We start from the raw sequence: 23,071 nt of genomic DNA on the forward strand, positions 1-23,071 counted from the left end.
GTTTCATTCTTTTGCTTGTGGCTGTCCAGTTTTACCAGCACCATTTATTGAAGAGACTGTCCTTTCTCCTTTTTGTATGTTCTTTGCTCCTTTATCATAGATTACTTGTCCATATATGTATAGGTTTATTTCTGGGTTTTCAATTCCATTCCATTTATTTATGTGTCTTTTTTGTGCCAGTACCATGCTATTTTGATTACTATAGCTTTGTAGTAAAGTTTAAAATCAGGGAGTGTGATACCTCCAGCCTTGTTCTTCTTTCTCAAGATTGTTTTGACTATTCAAGGGCTTCTTTGATTCCATAAAAATGTTAGAATTATTTGTTCTAGTTCTGTAAAGTATGCATTTGGCATTTTAATAGGGATTTCATTGAATCTATAGATTGCTTTGGGTAGTATGGACATTTTAACAATATTAAATCCATGAGTACTGAATATCTTTCCATTTTTTGCTGTCTTCTTTAACTTTTTATCAGTGGTGTATAGTTTTCAGTGTACAGGTTTTTCATCTCCTTGGTTAACTCTACTCCTAGGTATTTTATTCTTATTGATGCAATTGTAAATGGAATTGTTTTCTTAATTTCTTTTTCGGATAGTTTATTATTAGTATATAGAAATGCCATGGGTTTCTATGTATTGATTTTGTATCCCATGACTTTACTGGGATAAAAAAACTTTACAACAGTTTTTTTTGTTGTTGTTAGAGTCTTTAGGGCTTTCTATATATAGTATCATGAAATAGCAAACAGTGACAGTTTTACTTCTTTTCCAGTGTAGATGCCATTTATTTTTCTTGCCTAATTGCTGTAGCTAGGACTTCAAACACAATGTTGAATAAAAGTGGCAAGAGTGGGCATCCTTGTTTCGTTCCTGATCTTAGAGAAAAAGCTTTCAGCCTTCTGCCTTGAGTATGATGTTAGCTCTGGGTTTGTCATATATAACCTTTGTTGTGTTGAGGTACATTTCCTCTATATCCACTTTGTTGAGAGTTTTTATCGTAAATGGAAGAATTTTGTCAGATGCTTTTTCTGCATCTATTGAGATGATCGTATGATTTTTAACCTTCATTTTCTCAATGTGATGTGTTGTGTTGAATGATTTGTGGATATTAAATCATCATTATATCCCTGGAATAAATCCCACATAATTATGGTGTATGACCCTTTTAATGTATTGTTGGATTCAGTTTGCTGATATTTTGTTGAGGATTTTTGTACCTATATTCATCAGGGATATTGGCCTGTAGTTTCCTTTTTTGTGGTGTCCTTCTCTGGTTTTGGTATCAGGATAACGCTGGCTTTGTAAGATGTGTTTGGAAGATTTTCCTCCTCTTCAATTTTTTGGAATATTTTTAGAAAGCTAGGTATTAAATCTTCTTTGAATGTTTTATAGAATTTGCCAATGAAGCCATCTGGTCCTGGGCTTTTGTATGTTGGGAGATTTTTGACTCCTGTTTCAATCCCTTATTAGTAATCAGTTTATTCAGACTTTTTTTTTCTTCATGATTCAGTCTTGGAAGATTGCATGTTTCTAGAAATTTATCCATTTCTTCTAGGTTGTCCAATTTGTTGGCATATAACTGTTCATAGTGGTCTCTTATGATCTTTTGTATTTCTGTGGTATCAATAGTAATTTCTCCTCTTTCATTTCTGATTTTATTTATTTGAACCCTCTCTCTTTTTCTCTTGGTTAGTCTAACTAATGACTTATTGATTTTATTTTTTCAACTCGCTTTTAGTTTCATTGATGTTTTCTATTTTTTTTTTTAGTCTCTATTTTATTTATTTCTGCTCTGATCTTTATTATTTCCTTCCTTCTACTAACTTTGGGCTTTGTTTGTTCTTTTTTCTAGTCTCTTTAGGTGTAAAGTTAGATTATTTATTCAGGATTTTTCTTGTTTTTTTGAGGTAGGCCTATATTGTTATGAACTTCCTTCTCAAAAGCATTTTTGCCACATCTCATAGATTTTGGTATGTTGTATTTCTGCTCTCATTTATCTTTAGGTTTTTAAAAAATTTCTTCTTTGATTTCTTTGATGATCCACTGGTTATTCAGTAGCACATTGTTTAATCTCAGCATTTTTGTGGTTTTTTTCCCCATTTTTTCCCCTTGTGATTGATTTCTAGTCTCATACCATTGTGGTTGGAGAAGCTGCTTGATATGATTTCATTCTTCTTTGAATTTATTAATATTTGTTTTGTGACCTAACATATAATCTGTCCTAGAGAATGTTCCATGTTCACTTGTGAAGTATGTGTATTCTGCTGCTTTTTGATGGAATGATCTTTATGTATCTATTAAGTCAATCTGATCTAATGTATTGTTTAAGTCCAGTGTTTCCTTATTGATTCTCTGTCTGGATGATCTATTCATTAATGTAGGTGTAAGACTGACTAACTTTTAAAAATATACTTCTTAATTTAATTAGCCTTTAAAATACCAACTTAATATCTAACTTCTTCATAGTCAACAGTATGTGCAATTTACACAAGTCAATTAAAACCAGATTGATTTTGCCTTTTAAATATTTATTATTTACTATTTATATTTTTCCTGGAGACATTAAATATTTTTGCTGAAAAATCTAAGTCCTTAGTATGACTATTTTTTATTATTATCTGAGAAGTGGTCTATTATTTAAATAAGTACACAGAGTATACTGTTTGTATCAGTATATAAACATATAAACATCATTAACTTTTCTTTGAAGTTACTGATATTTATCCTCCTACTTAGAAAAAAAGAATTTCACCTTAATGCTGTGATCTGTTCGTGAAGCAATAATGCATATGTTTGAGGATGTAAGCATGATATTCAGAACTTAACTTTCATGTGATGGAACTCTCTATAGACTTAAATAATTGATTGTAAAGAAGCCAACATAATTTTTCAAGACAAAATTTTATATATGGGTTATTAAGATCTAGATTATTATTATTTTGATATGCTTGTAAGAATGATTATTTTATTACTAATTGTTGAATTAGATTCATAAAATAATTTTAATATTCTGTCTCCAAATCAGGTAGCTACTGTATTTCTGGAAAAGTTTTATGATCATTGTACATTATTTATTGTCTCTCAGGCTTTCTTTACTCCTCTCTCAAGGTCTTATAAATATATGTGAGAGAGTTTGATTTTGTGAAATTGATATTTCAAAAAATAGAGAATAACAAAATAAGTGCTTAGTATGCTGCTAATTATTTTCTTATTTTGACTTTATTTCTTAATCAAGGTATATAACTTATCTCAAAATGTGCAGGAGGATGATCTTCAGCACCTTCAGGTAACAATATTTACAGTCTCTTTTGTATATCTGGTAATCTTTTGGGCATGTACAGCAGAACTTTAGGATTTTTGGGGGTCTTCTTGTACTTGGAAAACATAACAGTCAGAAAGATTTAAAAATGTAACCAAATGGAGGTTGTCCCATTTCCAAGTTTCTAGTTCTAGCCCTGTATGATTATATTCTTTCTAATTCAGTTTTCAAAGTCCTTTGTTTCAGTAAAGCTATTTGCTGTCAACCCTGTATATGGAAAAATATATGGCAAATTAGAGTGGAGAAAGAACCTTTGGTTTAAAAGTGACCCAAAATGTGAAGTTGAAGTCTTATGGTTAGGGATTTAATAATTGTTAGTATGATATCAGTTGTATGCCAGATTTTTTTTCCTGTGGACCACTTTATAGCTAAGAACTATGGGGGACTACCTGATGATTACTCATAGAATTCTATTTTATATCTGAAAAAGATCTCAGTGACACCTAATTTATCCTTAATATTTTATGGATGAGAAATTTTTTTCTGAAAAAAAAAAATGACTTGCCTAAACTCATGTGGCTAGTTAGTGGCAGAGTGGGAATAGAAATTTGATCATCTGGTTGGACTCGGTGCTTCTTCCACTCTCCAAGCAGCATTTAAATCTCAAATAAGTAGAAGATCAGATGTTTCCTAAAGATAGTTCACATCTCTGTCACGCTGTCTACTCTTTTTCAATTCATGTTATTCTTGGCTACATAGAAAAACCTATTGTTTCTCTGATAGTTTTCCTCTGCATATTTTATAGAAAATTTTGCTTTCAATGTATTATTTTATCTTGCCAATAAGAACCTTGTGCAGTTTAACAAATAACAAAGGATGATAATGCAGGGTGATCTGTGAGAGTGGAAATATCATTTGGAGTTCACATCTAGCATTACTCCCAAATATGTTTCTAGTACATCACACTGACCATTTATGACAAATAGGCAATATGCCCAATAATTGTTAGACGTATCTTAGAATGAGTGCAATTGCTTCTTTAGGCATGTGTCATAACCTAGCCAGTTGCCTTGCAAGTTAATGACATGGCACTGTTCAATACCAGTTTAGGATTTCTAAAAAAGGACTGATTTTGGACTTTGATATTAAGTGATCTTTTTTGAGATCATTTAAAAATTTTCCTGTAAATGACAACACCTCATCCTTCCTCAAAAAAGATTGTGAATTCAAATTATGTTAGTAAATGATTCTAATGAGAATGAGTAATGATTCTAATCCCTGGACCTGCTGCCTTTTAGACATATTCTAGACTTTCATTTAATCACTCTAATCAGATGCCTAGTTATTACCATTTGCTTTCTAGATTCCCATAGTTTTCACAGGAGAGGCAGTGTGGTACTTTGGGGGCTATTCTAAAGGGGCAAAGGAGGGGAATCCTCTGTGCCGGCATCCTTCCCCAGCTCTGAGAAGCCTCTGTGGCTTGGTACTCTTGTGTGATGAAGCGGCATTTCCTGTGTACATATGGGGAAATCCACCTGGCCATTCTGGACGGAACTCTCACCAGAGGCCCAATCACAATCACCCCCTCAAGTCTACGTTCTCCCAAACTTTACATTTCTGGCAACACAAAATGATATGGTACCTCTCAATTGGGAGCAATAAAAAAATAAAAGAAGGTGGTGTATTTGACTCTTCACTTCTTAAACCAAATGCCTGTATGTCTTTGCAATGATCAAGACCATCGGGACATTAAATTTCCTCTGGCAACAACAGTAAATTATCCTACTTAGTTTATAGCTCTCTGGTCTAATCTATGCAAGTTTTGCTTTGAAAGGTCATTTAACATGTTTCTTTGTCCCCCATCTTCCCCACAAAAAAAGTTGCCCTACATTTTAGATATAAAAGGTGTTACCTTTAAAATGGAAACTTCATTTTTAAAATGTACTTTATGTCCTTAATTTTAAAATATATAATTACTGTAGCTCTGCTTTATCTAATACTTAGTTACTTAAAATGATTATTTTAATCTTAATAATATAGTATTATGTTACAGCTAGAGAAAAAAATTAGTGGAAGAAAACCAAGAAGTAGAACTTTGCAGATACTGAAGTTTTCTGTGTGTGTGTGTGTGTGTGTGTGTGTGTGTGTGTGTGTGTGTGATTTTCCTTGTAGCTTTTCACTGAGTATGGCAGGCTGGCAATGGAGGAAACATTCCTGAAGCCATTTCAGGTGAGTGGGTATAAAATGATGATAAATTCTTATTAGAGTTCCCTGAAGATTATAACCAGGTATATTAATTGAGAGGGTCATGTTTCTTTCTCCATTCACAATAGCAAAAAAGAAAAAAAAAAAAGCTTTGATAGTTAACTACCAAAATCCAAAATATAAAGACCTTTATGGAGAAAATATTTTCAAAGTTTCATTAAAGATCATAAAGGAAAATTTATATAAACCAGAGAGATATAATATGATTCCAGACAGGATGATTTAATGTTGTAGAGAATTTAATTTTCCCCAAATTAATCAATAAACTCAGTGCAATTCCAATTAAAACTACAACAGGATTTTTTGAGAAATTCAACACATTTTTCTATAACTTACATGGAAAAATTAAGTTCTCTTTTGATTTGTCAGTTTTTAAAAAGAAAATCCAAATTGGGGGATTGAATACATACTGGAAAACCATAGCAATGAAAATGGTGTGATTCTGCACAGATACGAGAAAACCAGATGAAACTAAACAGAGTTCAGAAATATCCCTCTATATATGGAAACCTAGTATTCAGTAGAGGTCATGTCATAAACCAGTGGGAAATGGATGGATTAATAGCTGGGGTTTGGGAAAGCTAATTCACTTTTTGAAGAAAAAGTTGAATTTCTACTGAACACCATATGTGGAAGAGAGCTCCAATTGTATTAAAGAACTAAATATGAAATTTAAAACTATAAAGTTAATAGAATAAAATATTGGAGAATATCCTTCTGAACTGGGGTGAAGAAAGTTATTCACTAAGACCCCCCCCACTAAAAAAAATGTAGTGAAAAATTGATGGATATTACTATATCAGAATAAAGTATTTCTATTTATCAGGAGACTCTATAAGCAAAGTAACTGGATTGGTAGAAGATAATGACAATGTCAAAAATCAATAAGGGATTAATATATAGAATGTGCAAGGAGGTTTTGCAAATAAGACTGGGATGCCCATCAAAAACAGGCAAAGGAACGACTACACACCTATTAGAATGGCCAAATTTCAGAGCACTGACAGCACCACATGCTTCACAAATGAGGATGTAGAGCAACAGGAACTCTCATAAATTTCTGATGAGAATGCAAAATGGTACAGCCACTTTCAAAGATAGTTTGGTAACTTCTTAAAAAGCTAAACCTACTCTTACCATACAATCCAATGATCGTGCTTTTTGGTATTTACCCAAAGGAGTTGAAAACTTATGTCCACATAAAATCTGCACACAGATGTTTGTAGCAGCTTTATACGTAATTGCCAAAACTTGTAAGCAACCAAGATGTCCTTCAGTAAGTGAATAGATATGTAAATTGTGGTACATCCAGACGATGGAATGTTATTCAACACGAAAGAAAAGAAATGAGCTATCAGACACAAAAAGCCATGGAGAAATCTTAAATGCACATTACTAAACAAAAGAAATCAATCTGAGAAGGCTCCACACTGTATGATTCCAACTATATGATATTCTGGAAGAGGCAAAACCACAGAGACAATAAAGAGATCAATGGTTTCGGGGTGGGCCAAAGGTGCAGCATGAGGGGCAGAGAAATGAACAGGCAGAGCACAGAGGATTTGGGGGGCAGTGAAAATACTCTGTAAGATATTATGATGGATGTATGTCATTATACATTTGTCCTAACCCATAGAATGTACAACACTAAGAGTGAACCCTAAGATAAACTATGGACTTGGAGCGATTATGATGTCAGTGTAGGTTCATTCTTGCTTAAAAAAATATATACCATTCTGGCGAGTGATGTTGATAGTGGGAGAGGCTATGCATGTGTCAGGGTAGGTGGTATATATATGGCAAATCTTTGTACCTTCCTCTCAGTTTTACTGCTCTAAAAGAAGGTCTTAAAAAATCCCAAGCCATTCACAAATGATAAACTGAACTTAATAAAAAAATTAGGCAATGGATGTATAGACAATTAACAGAAAGGAAACCTGAATGGCTAACACATTTTCTAAGGGATGTTAAGTCTTATTGATAATCAGCTAAAGATTAAAACAATGAGATACCACTTTATACTCATTAGATAGGCAAAAAAGTAGAACATGGGGATAAATATGAAATGATAGCTAGGATTTGGGTAAATGGGAACACTCAAGCCCTGTTGGTTAAAGTGCAGATTGGAACAACCATTCTGTGGAGCAGGGCAAATATATAAGGACACTGTAGCACTGATAGAGTTGTAGTAGCAGGAAGTTGTAGGCAACTTAGGTGTCCATCACTAGAAGAACAGATACGTAAAATAAGGTGAAAAGCATACTCTGAAATATTTTGCAACATCCAAGGGCAATGAACCCAAAGTATAGAGTGGCATGAGTAAAGTGTTAAAATTAATACTGAATTAAGTCGGGAAAAAGTTTGAGTTCTATAGTATGACACTATCTGTGATTTAAAAACTTCTACATACACAAAATAATATATGTTAGAGTAAGTGTAGTTGAGAGCAGACAGTTGAGGAATGGGAGTGGGAATCTGGGAAAAAATATGATAAAGTAAAACAAAAAAGGGACCTTTGCATGGAGAGATGTTGGTGTGCTGTGACTGAAGGAGTATGAATCTGTCCTCTCAGATCTGGCAAAGCAGATTGGGAGAGGAGCTGATATAAAATGAAATAAGTCCCTGCTTACAATCGTCTGTGTGGTTTACAATACCCGTTAGACTCTGTTGTCTTTTTTAGAAATCATTCGTCATGTTGATAGCTGAAGTGTTGTATAGTGATTAGGCTATTTGCTTTGACTTTTCTCTTTTCTGAACTTGCTACCTCAGGACTCATTGACATAGATTGGGTAACTTCATAGTAAATTCTGGAAAGGAGTTTTCAGTCTTACCAGCAGATGTCACTGCTTCTTATACTTTGCTAGATAAACTAAAACCAAAAGAGACCAACCAGTGCTCTGTTGATAGATAGATAGATGGATAGATAGGCAGGCAAACAGACCTTTGGTAAAACAAAACTAAACTAAACTAACTAACAAAAAACAACAAACTGAAAACAAACAATAGAATAAGCTTTAAGAGATCACTACTTGTTGGTAAACTGTTGGCGTTAACAAATGTCAATGAAAAGAAAAAGTTTTGACTGAGTCAAGAGTGACTCCTGAACAGGTTTGGACTTATAAATCTAAGTATCTGAAATTGAAATGAGAAACTCATTAAGTAGCAAAAGTAGCTTCCAAAGCTACTTTAATAATATTTAAGGGACTTCCCTGGTGACGCAGTGGTTAAGAATCCACCTGCCAATGCAGGGGACACGGGTTCGATCCCTGGTCAGGGAGGATCCCACATGCTGCGGAGCAACTAAGCCCGTGCACCACAACTACTGAGCCTGCACTCTAGAGCCCGTGCTCCACAACAAGAGAAGCCACCGCAACGAGAAGCCCGCACCCCGCAACAAAGGGTAGCCCCCGCTCGCCGCAACTAGAGAAAGCCCACGTGCAGCAACGAAGACCCAACACAGCCAAAAATAAATAAATAAATTTATTTTTAAAAATAATATTTAAAATTAAAGCAACCAAATTCAAGACAAAAATACTACACATCATGAAATTAAAAGATAAAATGCAAATATACTCAAATCTCAGAACATTTAAGCTATCAGCAAAATAATTCACATTTAAATTAGAAAAAACATAGAAAAAATTCCAAAATAAAATAACTTTTAAATAAAAGTTTAATTAATTTCAGCAGTTTTTTCAGCAGGTCACTTTCTACCCTCTTCCTCTATCTGAGAAGATAGTTTTATTTATTTGGATAAAATTGTGGAGAAATTTTAAATACTGCCTGAGAAAATGAAGTGAGGGGCAATAATATTTTTAAAATAATAATTTTTACTAAAACTAAATTTAACAAATTTAAAATAGAAGAATTCTTAACTCTGAAACAGAGTGAAATTATAAATAATAAACAAGATCTGTCTCAGGCAGCAAAAGTGAGGGCAATTAGCCAATGAAATGAATAGCTGAATTAACAGAGTAATTGGATTCTTAAACCAAAAGCCAGTTTATACCAAGCAAACAAAATATCTGTGCTAATTGTATTTTAAAACTATATTTAAAAAAAGAGAACTAAAAGCTAAGTGAATTCAGTTTAAAAGCAATTTTGAAGTGTTAAGTTTAGCCAATGGTGTGCTGGTTAATGTTTACAACTGGCTAGGGAAGTGGGGGAGGTGGGTCTGATTTGTAGCATTTGCTGATTTCTGTGGTGTAAATACTTCTACTGTGGCCAGTTTCAAGCTACCAACATGCTATAGCTTGTTTACAAACCTGATTTGTAAAATTCCTCAAATTGTAATAAGTCTTCCTTGCAAGCCTATAAAAGCCAGCTGTAAACTACACTCAAGAAGTATAATCCAAATTAAGGCATAATATAGCATTCTCTGAGTGACGTTACTTATTTTCTCACTTGGTTTGCTCATGATGAGCACTTGAATCTTAAGTATAATGATCCAGCAGGAGCTACCTCATTAATACAACTATTCTTTAAAAATAACTAGGTTCTTTAGCTTCTCTACCTTAGGACGTCAAGAGGTTTGGTTGAGAATGAATACATTTCCATTAATTTAAACATGTAATACCCATACATATTTGACAAGGACTTTAGGTAATAATTTCCAATTTGCTCTAAGGACCTGGTGAAAATATCTCCGCAGGTGTGGTAGGAGATGTGTCTCTATCTGGGTCTATGAATTTTTCTTCCTTGGTCATAAGGCCCCACATAGCTCTACAGTGAGATGATTACATCCTTGTGTCGAAATCCTTATTACTTATTACAAAATCCTTACTAGGAGTTTTTCAGATTGTTAGACCTTATTTGAAGTGCACTTTAAATGAACTGTTTCATTTGCAGACTGATTTTCAGTACCAAGCAAGACTGTCTTCCTCTAATGCTCTGTGCTAAATGGTCAGCCATTAGTTACTTCCTACCCTGGGAAAGGCTCATTTTCCACTGCGTGGCTCTACAGCTTTCTCTTTATGTGCTGGGCATTCATGTTCTCTCAACTCTGCTGGGCTGAGGTAGTGGAGAGGATTTCCACTTGTTCTATAATGTGGTGATAACAGTAAGTTTGCTGTTGGGCCTGAGCTGAAAAGGATTCCCCAGTAAGCTGGAAAGTGAACTCTAAGAAGCGTTCATGTCATGAAATGTGCCTTTTGGCTATAGCAGCCCAGGAGTTTACTCTTTAACCATTTCATGTCCTCTTAATTATATAGGCTACATCCCCCAATTTACTAAAGTATATTCTCAAGCTTCACTTGAACCAATTTTTAGATATCAGTACATTTCCCAGTGGCATTTCTGTATGGTGGGTATCTTTATAAGCCAGTCTACAAAAGCCTATTTAATTTCTAGTAAGTTTAAATACTAGCCACAATATTCCTCAATCCTGGTCCTATTCCTCAATCCTGGTCCCTTTAAGCCAGAGCCTTGAATATATCCAATAATTCCTGGACCTCTCTGAGGCATGGAGCCCTGAGATAGGTTGGTAAGACTGCTGTCAGTATTTAGGTTGTGTGCTAACACAGAAGAGATGACTTTTAATGAGATCTGCAGCCTTGGTGATAGACACAGAGCAAGATTTTATAAGCACCTAGATTAGAATTACCTGGTGAGCTTATTAGTTAGATTTCTGAGCTATATCCCAGTTCTGTTGAATTAAATCCTTGTGTTGGGACCAGGGAATCAGCACTCGCCAGGTCATTCTTTTTTTTTTTTTTTTAAATTTATTTATTTTATTATTATTTTTGGCTGTGTTGTATCTTTGTTGTCGTGCACGGGCTTTCTCTAGTTACGGCGAGCGGGGGCTACCCTTTGTTGCGGTGCGCGGGCTTCTCATTGCTGTGGCTTCTCTTGTTGCGGAGCACGGGCTCTAGGCACGTGGGCTTCAGTAGTTGTGGTACGTGGGCTCAGTAGTTGTGGCTCACAGGCTCTAGAGCGCAGGCTCAGTAGTTGTGGCACACGGGGTTAGTTGCTCCACGGCATGTGGGATCTTCCCGGACCAGGGCTCGAACCCATGTCCCCTGCATTGGCAGGTGGATTCTTAACCACTGCGCCACCAGGGAAGCCCCTCGCCAGGTCATTCTTAAGTACATGATATTTGGGGACTGAATTAGCAACTGGGTACACGCCAGCAGAGGACATCTATGGTAGGGGAGGTTCTGGTAGCAGAGAGATAGGATACCATTTCTATGTACAGTTCTATGCACAGGTAGTTAGTAAATTAAGATTTGCCTGTAATAGAAAGAAGAATAAACCCTAAAAAAATTTTCTTGCACACAAACTTGAATTCCCTTCTCTTAGAAGCCTATGCTCAAGAATGAAAGATTCTTGAGCATATGTTTTAGGACTAATTACATTTATTCTCTTCTCTTTCATCTCCCCAGTATTAAGTACTCCATCTCCTGGATTAATTCATCCCAGTTTTCTCCCATAGCATTTTTATTAACCGTTTTTATACACTTAAAGGCCCACCAGTACCCTAAACCTTAGAAATAGATTTGACTCTCCAGATACACACACACACACAGATGGTAACTATGTGAGGTGATGGAGGTGTTTGCTAACCTGACTGTGTTAATCATTTCACAGTATATAGGTATCTCGAATCATCACGTTGCAGACCTTAAATGTACACAGTGCATTATATGTCAATTATATCTCAAAAAAAGTGGGAAAAAAAGATCTGAATTCTCTTTGTGAGATAAGAGTGAAACTCAATTCTTCATGTTCTTTTCAGTAGATTTGTAATTATTAGAGAGGAGATCAGTCCATGCCAGTTTTAAGGTTAAACTGAAGATTGCTAGAAAATAATAGTAGAGGAAGCATATAATAATGTACTATTATATTAGGATAAACCTGTTTCTCACAATTTCCCATTCAAATTAGGCCTACATATGGCAAATTAGGAATTATTTTACACTAGTTTACTTAATTATATTTAAGGACCCTTTTTCCCATGATTTAAGAGTGTTCCTCTACAGAATAAAATTCTTTGATAGTGATTTCAGCGACTTTGAAACAAAACATCCTTGGTCATATCTATGATGACTGCAACTGCCAAGTCATACCAGAGAAATCCATGATTTCACTGAGAAAATGAGAAGCTGTCGTTTGGCTCCTTGGGCTGTAAATGAAAGGAAAAGACACATTGGTGGGGCTGAGGAAAAGGAAAAGCTTTCTCTCTGTCTGGGAAAGTTGCCTTATCCCACGTTCTGTTTGGAGAGCAATTTAGGTGATCTGGGAATAACATGAAATTAGAATAAAATATTCATCTGGTTACACAGAATTAGGTCAGCAGTGTAGACCAGGATTCTCCCAATGGCCACATGTAGGTACATGAAATGTCTGGAAGGCCTACATAATAATAATTTATTGAGCACTTATTTTTGTGCCAGGCACTGTGCTAAATATGTTTCTTACATGATTCAAATGAATGTTCATTATAGTTATATAAAATAAGTAATGTTATTACTCCTTTTTATTCTTTTCTTTCTGTTTTTTAACTGATGAGGAAACACCGCAGCTTAAAGTAGTTAAGAAACTTGTCCTTGGTCACATGTATCCTTAAGTTGCAGAGCTGGCCTTCAACCTAGGCCACAGGCTCAAAGCCCTTGCACTTCACCACCACACCTTAATGTCTCTCTTCCTCCTCCTAATCCTAGGCACTTATTGAGCTATAGCTTGTGGTCTTATATTTGAATGTGCACATCCCATCCCACTAACTAAATTATAAATATCTTAAGAACAGGAGCTTTGTAGTTTACTTTTTTTAGTCTAGAGCACCTACTTTTCATACAGCAGATGTCCAATTAATATTTGCTAATTATGGTGTTATATGCATTTTTAGGATTGTATATAGTTTTTATACAAGTAAACTCATTGGACTCAAAATTGGAATACCTGGATTCAAGTTTGGTGTGCTATTATGTACCCAGCCTAGTATTACCTCTTTACATTTTTAAGAAAGAGTAAGTCATAAATTGGTGTGAGAGTGTCCAAAATATTTATACTAGGTGCCATGGCCCTTCTTGAACTGCAGAAACACCATCATGAAATTATTTTTCAGTGGATAAAGTTAGTAGAGTTTCTTAATTGAAAGTATTAAATCAATGGATGGTAATACCAAAAAAAAACCAAAACACCACATTGCATTAGTTAAGATGAACAGAAAAAAGTGAGGTGTTTTCAGTTAGCAATAGTGATTGTATGTTGTACCATCAGATTTAAAGGTGGTCCTAGTACAGTTTGTAGATGCTTCAAGTAATTAACAAGGCTGCAACTGCTCTGAGGCAAGGAGGATAAGCCTTGGCTACAGAAACAAGGAATAGGCCATAAAAGGCAATGAGTCTTTGATGTTGACCGTGTTGCTGATTTAATACCTGCCATGACCTAATCTTTTTATGTATATAAAAAAGAAAGATTTACGATAATTTGAAAGGGGTTAATCTGGACTCTTATAGAGTCTTCTCTAATTTTTCTGTCTATGTCCTTAGAGACTTTTACTCAAAGAGATTCTTCAGTTTCTTTTTGAATCATACACACTGTAGGTATCTTTAGCTAATATGAAACTTTGTTTCTTCCAGTGGATTTTCTGCTTGCAGTATCTATAGCTGTCCTCATGGATAAGCTCCCTGAGTCTTAGAGAACAGAGGATATTTTGGTCGTTTTTATCTGGAGGGCCACAAATTTTTTTATTTCTACCTTGTTAACTATCCAAGCCCTTCTGAAAAGCCACCCATAAATTGGAAATTTCTAAGTTGATAATTTCTCATTCAAGTTTATTTCTGATTCCTGTATTTTATGTCTGAGCACATTTTAAAAAGAGAAGACAAGGTTCCCTTTACTTTGACTATTTAGGTACCCAGAGTATTGTTTGAAAATCTCCTGAACCCTATTTTTAAAGTTTCCTATTGATTCATTCTTATATTGTTCACAATTTTGAATCTATGTCCAATTCATCTTGAAGAGAAAGTCTTCTGAAATGGCCTTGTTTGGTGTTTTTTCTATTTTTCTTGCCCTTGAAAGGCTATTAAAAATTTTTAATTTTTTTTGTAATGACCTGAGTTATTTAAATGTCCTTCTGGGCTTTCTTATCCTACTGCTTTTAGCCATTTTTTTCCCACCTGAGGGACTAACAATTAAGTGAACTAGTTGGAAAATAACTGATAGTTCAGGACAGTAAGTAACAAAATCCTGAATTTCTGCAGCAAATTTCTGTCTTCCTGGGCTAAAAGAAATTCGTTAAAACTGAACTCTAGACCAGGGTTTAAATTCAGCTTCTTTACAACAGCCTTCCGGTCTAGCAATTTTAAGTAGTTTGGGGCAATGTGACTACGTTTTTTTCCTGCAAAAATTCCTTAGGAAATGGTTTAGGAGGTCAGGGGAAGGAGCAGAAGGAATTGAAGGGGTGAAGTGATTGGTGACAAAACTGAGTAGAGAGAGATACGGGAGGGTAATTTCAGAAAGATAGAGTTGAATCAAACATTATTTGGGAGTCAGCAGTTTGTTTTGAGGCCTCAGTTTACTAATCAAAGAAGCTAACTAATGAGTGTTTGATATTTTCTCTTGATTTTTATAGAGCACCTCTAAACTGTATTAATTATTTATTTTGACATGTCCAGAGCTCAACACAATGTTATTCTAAATTTTTTAAAGATCATTTATTATTGTAAGTGCAAATATTAGGATTATAATGCAATGCAAATAGGAAGCAGAAATTCTTCCAGGAGGAGATTGCAGCTTTGATATATACACGCCTGTAACAAACAAGCTGGTCAAATTGTGTGTTTATGAAAAGCATCTGGTTCCTCAAGCAATGAGAGGTTAGAACAGTGCTGTACAATCAATAATCTGACAATCATTGATCCTGCATTATGGACTAAACAAAGAGACTCACAAATTGACAAGAGCGAGAGTGTCCTCTTGAAAGCTTTGTTAGAGGACCCAAGGCAAAATTTGACTAATTATTTTTGCATAAATTTGTTGCTAGTTTAACCGACCTCCAGCCATTAGTCTTTGGGGCATCCTGATTAATCTGGGGACTTTTTAGGCCTTTGCCTCTATCTGTCCTTTATAGAGCACTTCCTTGTACATTCAGTGACAAAAGACAATTCAAGATAAAATACATGAGACAAGACTTTGTACAAATTTTCAAACAAAAGAAGGTAAAGCAAGCAGCAAAACCATAAACAGATTAATGGCAAAAACATTTCCTAAATAGTATACCTCTAAACCAAAATTTCTAATAACCTTACACAGAAATTAGGTATAATTATTTATACAATGAGTACACTTCCAAAACTAAAGGTTAAACAAAGACTTAGAACGAATGACCCATATAAAGACCCACTGAGTCTTTATAACAAAAATCCTAGGGTAACAAATCAATCAGCAACAAGAGCTCAGTGAAACAAATCAGAACTCAAATCAGATCGTTGTTGAGATAAATTCACCTGCAAGTAAATTCGAAGGACAAATGAAATTTGGGAACCAAGGACAAGGAGAATGCACATGTTAGTCTGAGGGTCATAGGGAAAGCTGCCAAGTGAGGGCACTTAAAACTGTCTCAGTGGGGCTTCCAGAATCGCCAGAGGATGAGACCATCACTCAAAATCTGATACAAAAACTAAAGCTGAATTTATTGGTGAGCTAAGTGAAAGAGTTATGCTTGTGAGGCACAGTCTCATTGAGCAGAACAAACTAACGATTATATGTAGGATTTAGGGGCTTGTTTGTTTTGGATTTGCATGGTTTAAAGAAACAAGAATGGGTTGACATCAGTTTTTGAATGATTTTTTTGTCGTACACAGAAGCATGTTTCGTGTTGGTTATAGAGGTGAGAAATGGGTTGACACCAGCCTCAGTCAGTTTTCTGGAGCAAGTCTTCTGCTACTTGACTGAGTTTTAAAGTATGAAGCTGTCACTGGTTGGCTTTCAGTGGGCTGTTGATTGAAGTGAGTTGCTAGTTAATTAGATGGGTTTAAAACAAGCTCTAGTATTTACTTATTACCCGAAACTGAAATTAAAACTGAAATTGATTGATTAAACAGGTTACAACCAGTTCAGGTATTTACTGGCTACATGGCACTACAAGAGTTTTTTCCTGGGAGTTTGGGAGTATTTTCACATATTTATAATGGATGTGCACATAAATTTAGCATTATAATTCAAATAACATTGTTTTATATAGGCTTTTTTATACTGACATAATCAACACATGTATTGATATATTCCACATTTTGTAATATTAATAGCTATGTAATATATGAATATGCCATAATTTGTATAGCCATTCCCAATTAATTGTTAAGCATTTGGGTTTTTTTTCCATTTTCATTACTACTAATAGTAGTGCTATAGCACTCCTTTTGAATAATTTCCTAAAGGATATGGTCTCCAAAGGGAAATAAACAAAGGTTACGATGTTTTTCATGATTTTAAAAATATGATCATTTGTAGGATACGCATGGTGTAGGTCCATCATTTGCCCCAGTTGCCTGACTGGATTTAATTTATTTTAAAAAGTATGACTTCAGATATTCTTATCTGAGCAATTTAGGGTAATTTGTATTCTTGATTTTTTATCTCTACCTATATGTATGAACAAATCAAAATTCAGCAGTGTGGAAAAATGGATGGCCTTTGAAATAAGAACTGAGATTCACAGCATTCCATACAGGATAAATGTAAAGCATACAAATTATTTTGGGAGGCGATGGGGCCAGTGGCGGTACTGTAGCTGGCTCATACCACTTTGAGAGCTAACTAGTAAATATTCAGGAATTATATAAGCCAAGTATTAAACTGTTAGTAGCTTAACATCAGCCATGGTAGGCATGTTTGCACAACAGAAATTGTCAAATGCTACAAATCAAGGCATGCTGCTGCTGCTGGAGAGCCAGTTTACACCAGCACGTCACTGGATGGGACCATTAGGCAGGGAGCTTGGAATTTGACACTATAGGGAGATAGAATATAGATTGCTTATTAAGCAAATAAGACTTCATCTTTGATCCTGTTCTACACATGGTCCTCATTATGTTGACTTGGGAAGATGCCCAGTGAAAAAGACCAAGAAATGAGACTAAACGCTCCCAAGAAAAATGCGAAAATTGCCAAATCCACATAGTTGGTTTCATTTATCCTGGTTCGTGAGCCTCTATTTCGCAAAAGTTGCTTCTTAGCTAACCTCTGTTTTCAAAATGCATGTTTTAGGTAGAAGTGTTCTAAATACAAATTATCATATTTTGACAAAATGTTGACAAGAATGGACATCTATCTAAAGATAGTGAACTATTTAAAGATAGTGTATATAGGTGTTTTAAAAATCTCCTCTCCACAAGAACCTCTCCTCTCCCCACAAGAATCCACAGGACACACACACACACACACACACACACACACACACACACACACACGAGAGAGAGAGAGAGAGAGAGAGAGAGAGAGAGAGAGAGAGAGAGCGAGAGCGAGCGAGCGAGAGGTGGGGGGACGGGCTTCCACTGTAGTGAAACAAGAAATATCCATAATTCAAACTAAGAAGTGTCCCTGTTTAAGGTAAGAAAATGTGAGCCAAGGATTTTATATCCAGCAAAACTGACTTTCACTTATAAAGGGCACAAACTGTTATCAGCATGTAAGAACACAAAGAATGTTGTTTCCATGAGCCCTTAATGAGAAATCTACTGAAGAATGAGCTTCAGTTAAGCAAAGATAACATAACTTCACCAAAGGAGAAATAATCATATACTATGTGCCTCCTAATAAAAGAACACTCTGCTTCCTATAGTCTTGCCAAAAAAATAAAACCAGAGTCAGATCAAGTCTCTGCATCCAGCTGCCAATTTGCAGGAAATCCAGAGGACAAAAGAACATGTTAATGCCCCGTGAATATGCAGTCAGCAAGGTCCAGGTTGTGGGACTCTCTACATGTCAAATTCCTAGGTTCTTCAGCAGATAAACTGTGAAGGGAAAAAAGGGATGGAAAAGGAACCTATAGCTTAGAAGAGATATCAATAAAATTTAATGGGGAAGACTAAAAGCTTCAATGAGAAACCCAAAGATGTAAACTCTTAGAATATTCAAAGATAGCTAATTTCATTAAATATTCTTACTTTTTCTCAACTTCCTACATTTTTTCAGAAACTAAAATTTGAACTATAACTTAATCTAACTTATAAAGAGTGCTTTAATGCCTCAGATTGTAAACTATATGTTTTATACTTAACTTTGAGGCAGTGCAGCAGGGATTTTGAATAAGTGCCCAGTTTAAATGCCAACTCTTCCACTCTGGCTGTGTGGCTTTGGGCATATTACTTAATGTCAGGTGAGGGTGGAGGTGATCTTTATATATCTCTTTTAAGGTGAATAATAAATTATAACCTCTCTTGGGGCTGTTGCAGGAGTGCATGAAATACCATGTGTATAATTCTGGTATTGTGGTTGGCTTATAATAGGCACTCAATAAATGAAAGCTACTCTTACTTTGGTTTCAGTAGGTATGGGGTGGGACCCAAGAATTCTGTACTTTTAAAAGCCTCTCGAATGATTCTAATGATTACTCTAATTTGGGAAACAGTTCCTGATAAAATCCTTCTGGATGTGAACAAATATTCAGCTTCAAGAATGTTTATCAATGTATTTCTTAGAATAGTAGAAAAACTGGAAGACATCTAGGAGAATGGCAAAGTAAACTATGGCCTATCTGTGTGTGAAAATATTATGTGGGCACTGAAATCAAAATCAAATAGCTAACATAGCATTAGGTGCCAGGCGCTGTTCGAAATGCCTTATATATACTATCTCATTTAGTATTCCTGTGAGGCATGTTCCATTATTATTTCTATTTGACAGATGAAGAAACTAAAAATGTATATGACATTACACATAAAAAATTGTGAAGCTGAAATATTTCTAAACTATTAATAATAAAAACATTTTTATAATAAAAAGTTTTGGCCTTGTTAGAGGAAAGACTGAATTAGCTTTCCAACAGAAAATATTTCAAAACTATCATATGAAGAAGTGATCAAAGCATTTGCAGCTGAAAACTGGGGGGAAAAAAGGATTACAAAGGTATCTTACTCTAAATAAATTAACTTTCAAGCCCATTTTTGTACCTTTTTCCTATTGAGCCCTCCCCCCCCCCAGATTGTATAACCTTCAGGGCCCCGCAAAACCTGGATTCTCACCCCTCTGCCTACCAGATATGCATAATGAGAGCCCCTGCAGAAGAGAGTGGAACAAATGTAATAGAGGAAAAATATTTAGACAGATGAAAGGAGAAAACTTTCCTCAAATAAAACTTGAATCGTCATAAAAAGCTTCCTGAAAACTGACAGACATGCCCCAAACTGGCTGAATGGCACTATGTAACTTTAATAATCAGTCTGGGAGCAGCTTTCTGTTCACATTCAGTGGAAACAGGGAGGATGATCTCAGAGCGGGGAGATTGCTCAGAAACAACTTTCTTAGGTTTTATGTTTGCTTATTAATTCCATTATGTGGAGAAGAACACTATTCAAATGACAATAGTATCTAATATATTTCAATAAAAAACAGAGGGAGGAAATTTAGAGTTCCTTTATCAATCTTCTCTTATTATTTCTTAGAGTCTGATATTTCTTGTTCGAGACTGGAGTTTCCCATACGAATTTTCATATGGAGCTGACGGTGGCTCCAAATTCTTGGAAAAACGCCTCAAGGTTTGTTAACTATTTAGGTGCATGAAGTTTCGCCAATAGTAACCTAAATTATTTTTGTTGAATGATTTGCTGAATAGATACTCAGTAGTCACAATCTCATTTGACCTTCATAGTATCTCTATGAACAAACTAAGATTGATACTTAAAATAATGTCAGAGTTACAACTGTAAACATGATCAATAATTATGATACAGAAAAGGAGTTCTTTTGTAAATATCTATAAAACCATGATTTATTCCTAAAGATAAAACTTTTAATTTGAAGAATTAAATCAGTTCAAGACTGACATACAAATATCTGGATTCGTGTTTTAATAGAGGTTTAAAGTCAATTTAACAGAAATATTTAATTTTTGAAATCCCCAAAGTCAATCTCAGGACATTTTGCTAGTAGTTCACAGAAGGTGATATTAGGAGGCTTTCCACTTGCTGTGTCATGATAGTTCAATACTGAATGAATTATTTACACTGAACAGATATCTCCCAAAATGCCTACTGAGTAATCAGAAAAAAAAAAAATGGAGATTAAAAACTCTTCCTCGATAATCAGGATCTCTAAGCTTACCTTTTTAAATGATGGTTACTTTTAGGGTAGTTTGTACTGTTAAATGTCAAATACATGTGAAAAAAGGGGGCAGTTTAGCTTTCAAATAAACATCCAACTATCCAGATGCCTTTCTAGAATTTAAATGTATACCTACCAGGTGACAAGAGGCTGTCTTGAGTACCTCCTGAAAAGAAGGTAGGAATATCTTATGATCTACTCATGTCTCTTGTGAGTACTTTGAATTAAAATTTGAATTTGTAGGAACTAGCTAGAGTGAAACCCCACTAATTTATACTAAAAAATGGGAAGGCCCATCTAAGTTAGCGTAAGAGTAGACGATTGTTAATTGTAATAATAATGCCATATGTATGCTATACTTAGATATGGCCATGTGGCAAATTCACCCCAAACTTTTCCTTATTTAGTATCAGCCCTGTCCTATCATTTTTTATCATTGTGACCAGACAGACACAGCAAATATAAATGCCACAGAATTCTTTTGGAGTTCAATTTGTGTTGAAAGTAGTTTAAACTTCAGAATGATTTACTACAGGTCTCGGGGAACCAGCATGAAGAACTACAGAATGTTCGAAAACACATCCATTCCTGTTTCACCAAAATTTCCTGTTTTCTGCTACCTCATCCTGGCTTAAAAGTAGCTACCAATCCAAACTTTGATGGAAAACTGAAAGGTTTGTCTGTCTTTTAATGTATTTGTTTATATCACTTAGTCTGATTACAAAAATGTCATTTTATCCGTTGGGCTTATGGCTGCTAGTTTAGTTTATCCACTGATGTGAGGCTAATGATTAGACATTTTCAGGAGGATTGGGAATCCCGGGCTCATGCTAGAGTACCTCCTTGGTGAACTGTGGGATTCTATGGGTACTGAATACGTACACTGAGAAAATAGGCTAAATCCTGCATTCACCTGGGAGGCAGTAACCCTCGCCCTTTCTCATAGGTTCCTGCTCACCTCTGTATTGAGAAATGCTCCTTAATATCTTTCTTTTTAATTTTCCTTATTTACATGAAAAAGGAAAATAGATGCCTATATTATTGGAATGTTTGTATTAAGTTATATAATTAGAGATAGAAAGAAATATTGCATAGTACTGAAGTGAAGCTCTTTAAAACTGCTGCTAAAGAATTTAATTATAAATCATTAAAAACTTCAGTAATAATGAAATCCTCTTCTGGATGAGGACCAGTTTCTTAAAAAACCAAAAGCACCAGAGTGTTTTTCAAACTAACAGCATGTAATTATCTCTTAAACAGAGGCATGACTAATGTTTAAAGATTCCAAAGCAACTCAAATTGTTAAAAAAAAAAGGGGGAGGGGGCAGTGGGAGGTGGAGGCAGGGGTCTGCAGAAGCAGAAGCTAATCTTGCCTAATAATCACCAGGTCTTTAGATATTTGCTTTGCAGTTGATACAAGGTGGTACAAAGACATTTCTGACTTCTTTACTTGTAAGCCTAGCATTGAGTACACCACTGAGTTCAGACATTTGCTTAATTTACTGTGGCCTTTCTGCATTGTGCCAGGGGTGATGAGACAGTGACATAACAAGCTTTGCAGCACAGTTGTTCTCAAAGGGCTTTGAAATTACTTTTAAAAAGGACAACATAACATTGTGTCCAGTTTTATGGAACTGGCAAGTTTGAAAAGCAAACCTATATTTTTCCCCATGTATCCATGGCGTTTATTCTCAGATAACTTATATTTCACTATGGCAGCTAATATCATAAATAGAACCCCCAATTTCTCAATCATCAGCATTGTTTTTATACATGTTTTAAATTGTCTCTTCTTTATACAACAGAACAGACAGCTGTAGGCACATATTAATGCATGGATTCAAGGATCCTACAATTTCACTGTCACTTATGAATTCCAACCCACTAGTGAGCACACAGACCTCTTGATACTGTGCAATTACCTAATGGCTTCAATGTGTTTTGAATATGTTACATAAAGAGAGGGCTCCCACAAGGCCTTTCTTTCTTCTCTGGGGTTGGAGAGCCATAAACAGGCAGAGCAGGGGCAGGCCTTCAACAACAGTCCTTTACTGGGACAAAAAAGTACTTTGCCTTGTTTCATTCCTGTAGTACACAGCTACAGTTCTTAAATTAATGGATACAGTTTGCAATGAAAGAACTCAGGGAGAGAGTTTAAGACAATCATGCAGATATAAATTGTACTTTTTAATAGATTTGTTCTCCATCTAATTTTACTCACATGTCTAAACATATATTGACTCATACAGTTGGTTTACAGTTACCCATACGTTGCGAGTTTACC

The 23,071-nt window shown here is 35.2% G+C and overlaps 1 protein-coding gene across 3 annotated transcripts in view; it reads left to right on the forward strand.

Annotated features, from left to right (window-relative positions):
* ATL1 (atlastin GTPase 1) overlaps nucleotides 1–23,071 on the forward strand; it is an 87,604-nt gene that overhangs the window by 54,660 nt on the left and 9,873 nt on the right. For 2 of the 3 annotated variants that reach the window (XM_059914197.1, XM_059914198.1), the window contains exons 6-9: nucleotides 3,235–3,285; nucleotides 5,431–5,487; nucleotides 20,130–20,222; nucleotides 21,323–21,461. In XM_059914197.1, the coding sequence (XP_059770180.1) occupies nucleotides 3,235–3,285; nucleotides 5,431–5,487; nucleotides 20,130–20,222; nucleotides 21,323–21,461 (340 nt within the window). The remainder of the gene's footprint in view (nucleotides 1–3,234; nucleotides 3,286–5,430; nucleotides 5,488–20,129; nucleotides 20,223–21,322; nucleotides 21,462–23,071) is intronic. The other variant, XM_059914199.1, reaches the window with a different exon arrangement.

This window comes from Balaenoptera ricei, chromosome 2, assembly GCF_028023285.1.
Source record: "Balaenoptera ricei isolate mBalRic1 chromosome 2, mBalRic1.hap2, whole genome shotgun sequence".
Lineage (NCBI taxonomy): Eukaryota > Metazoa > Chordata > Mammalia > Artiodactyla > Balaenopteridae > Balaenoptera > Balaenoptera ricei.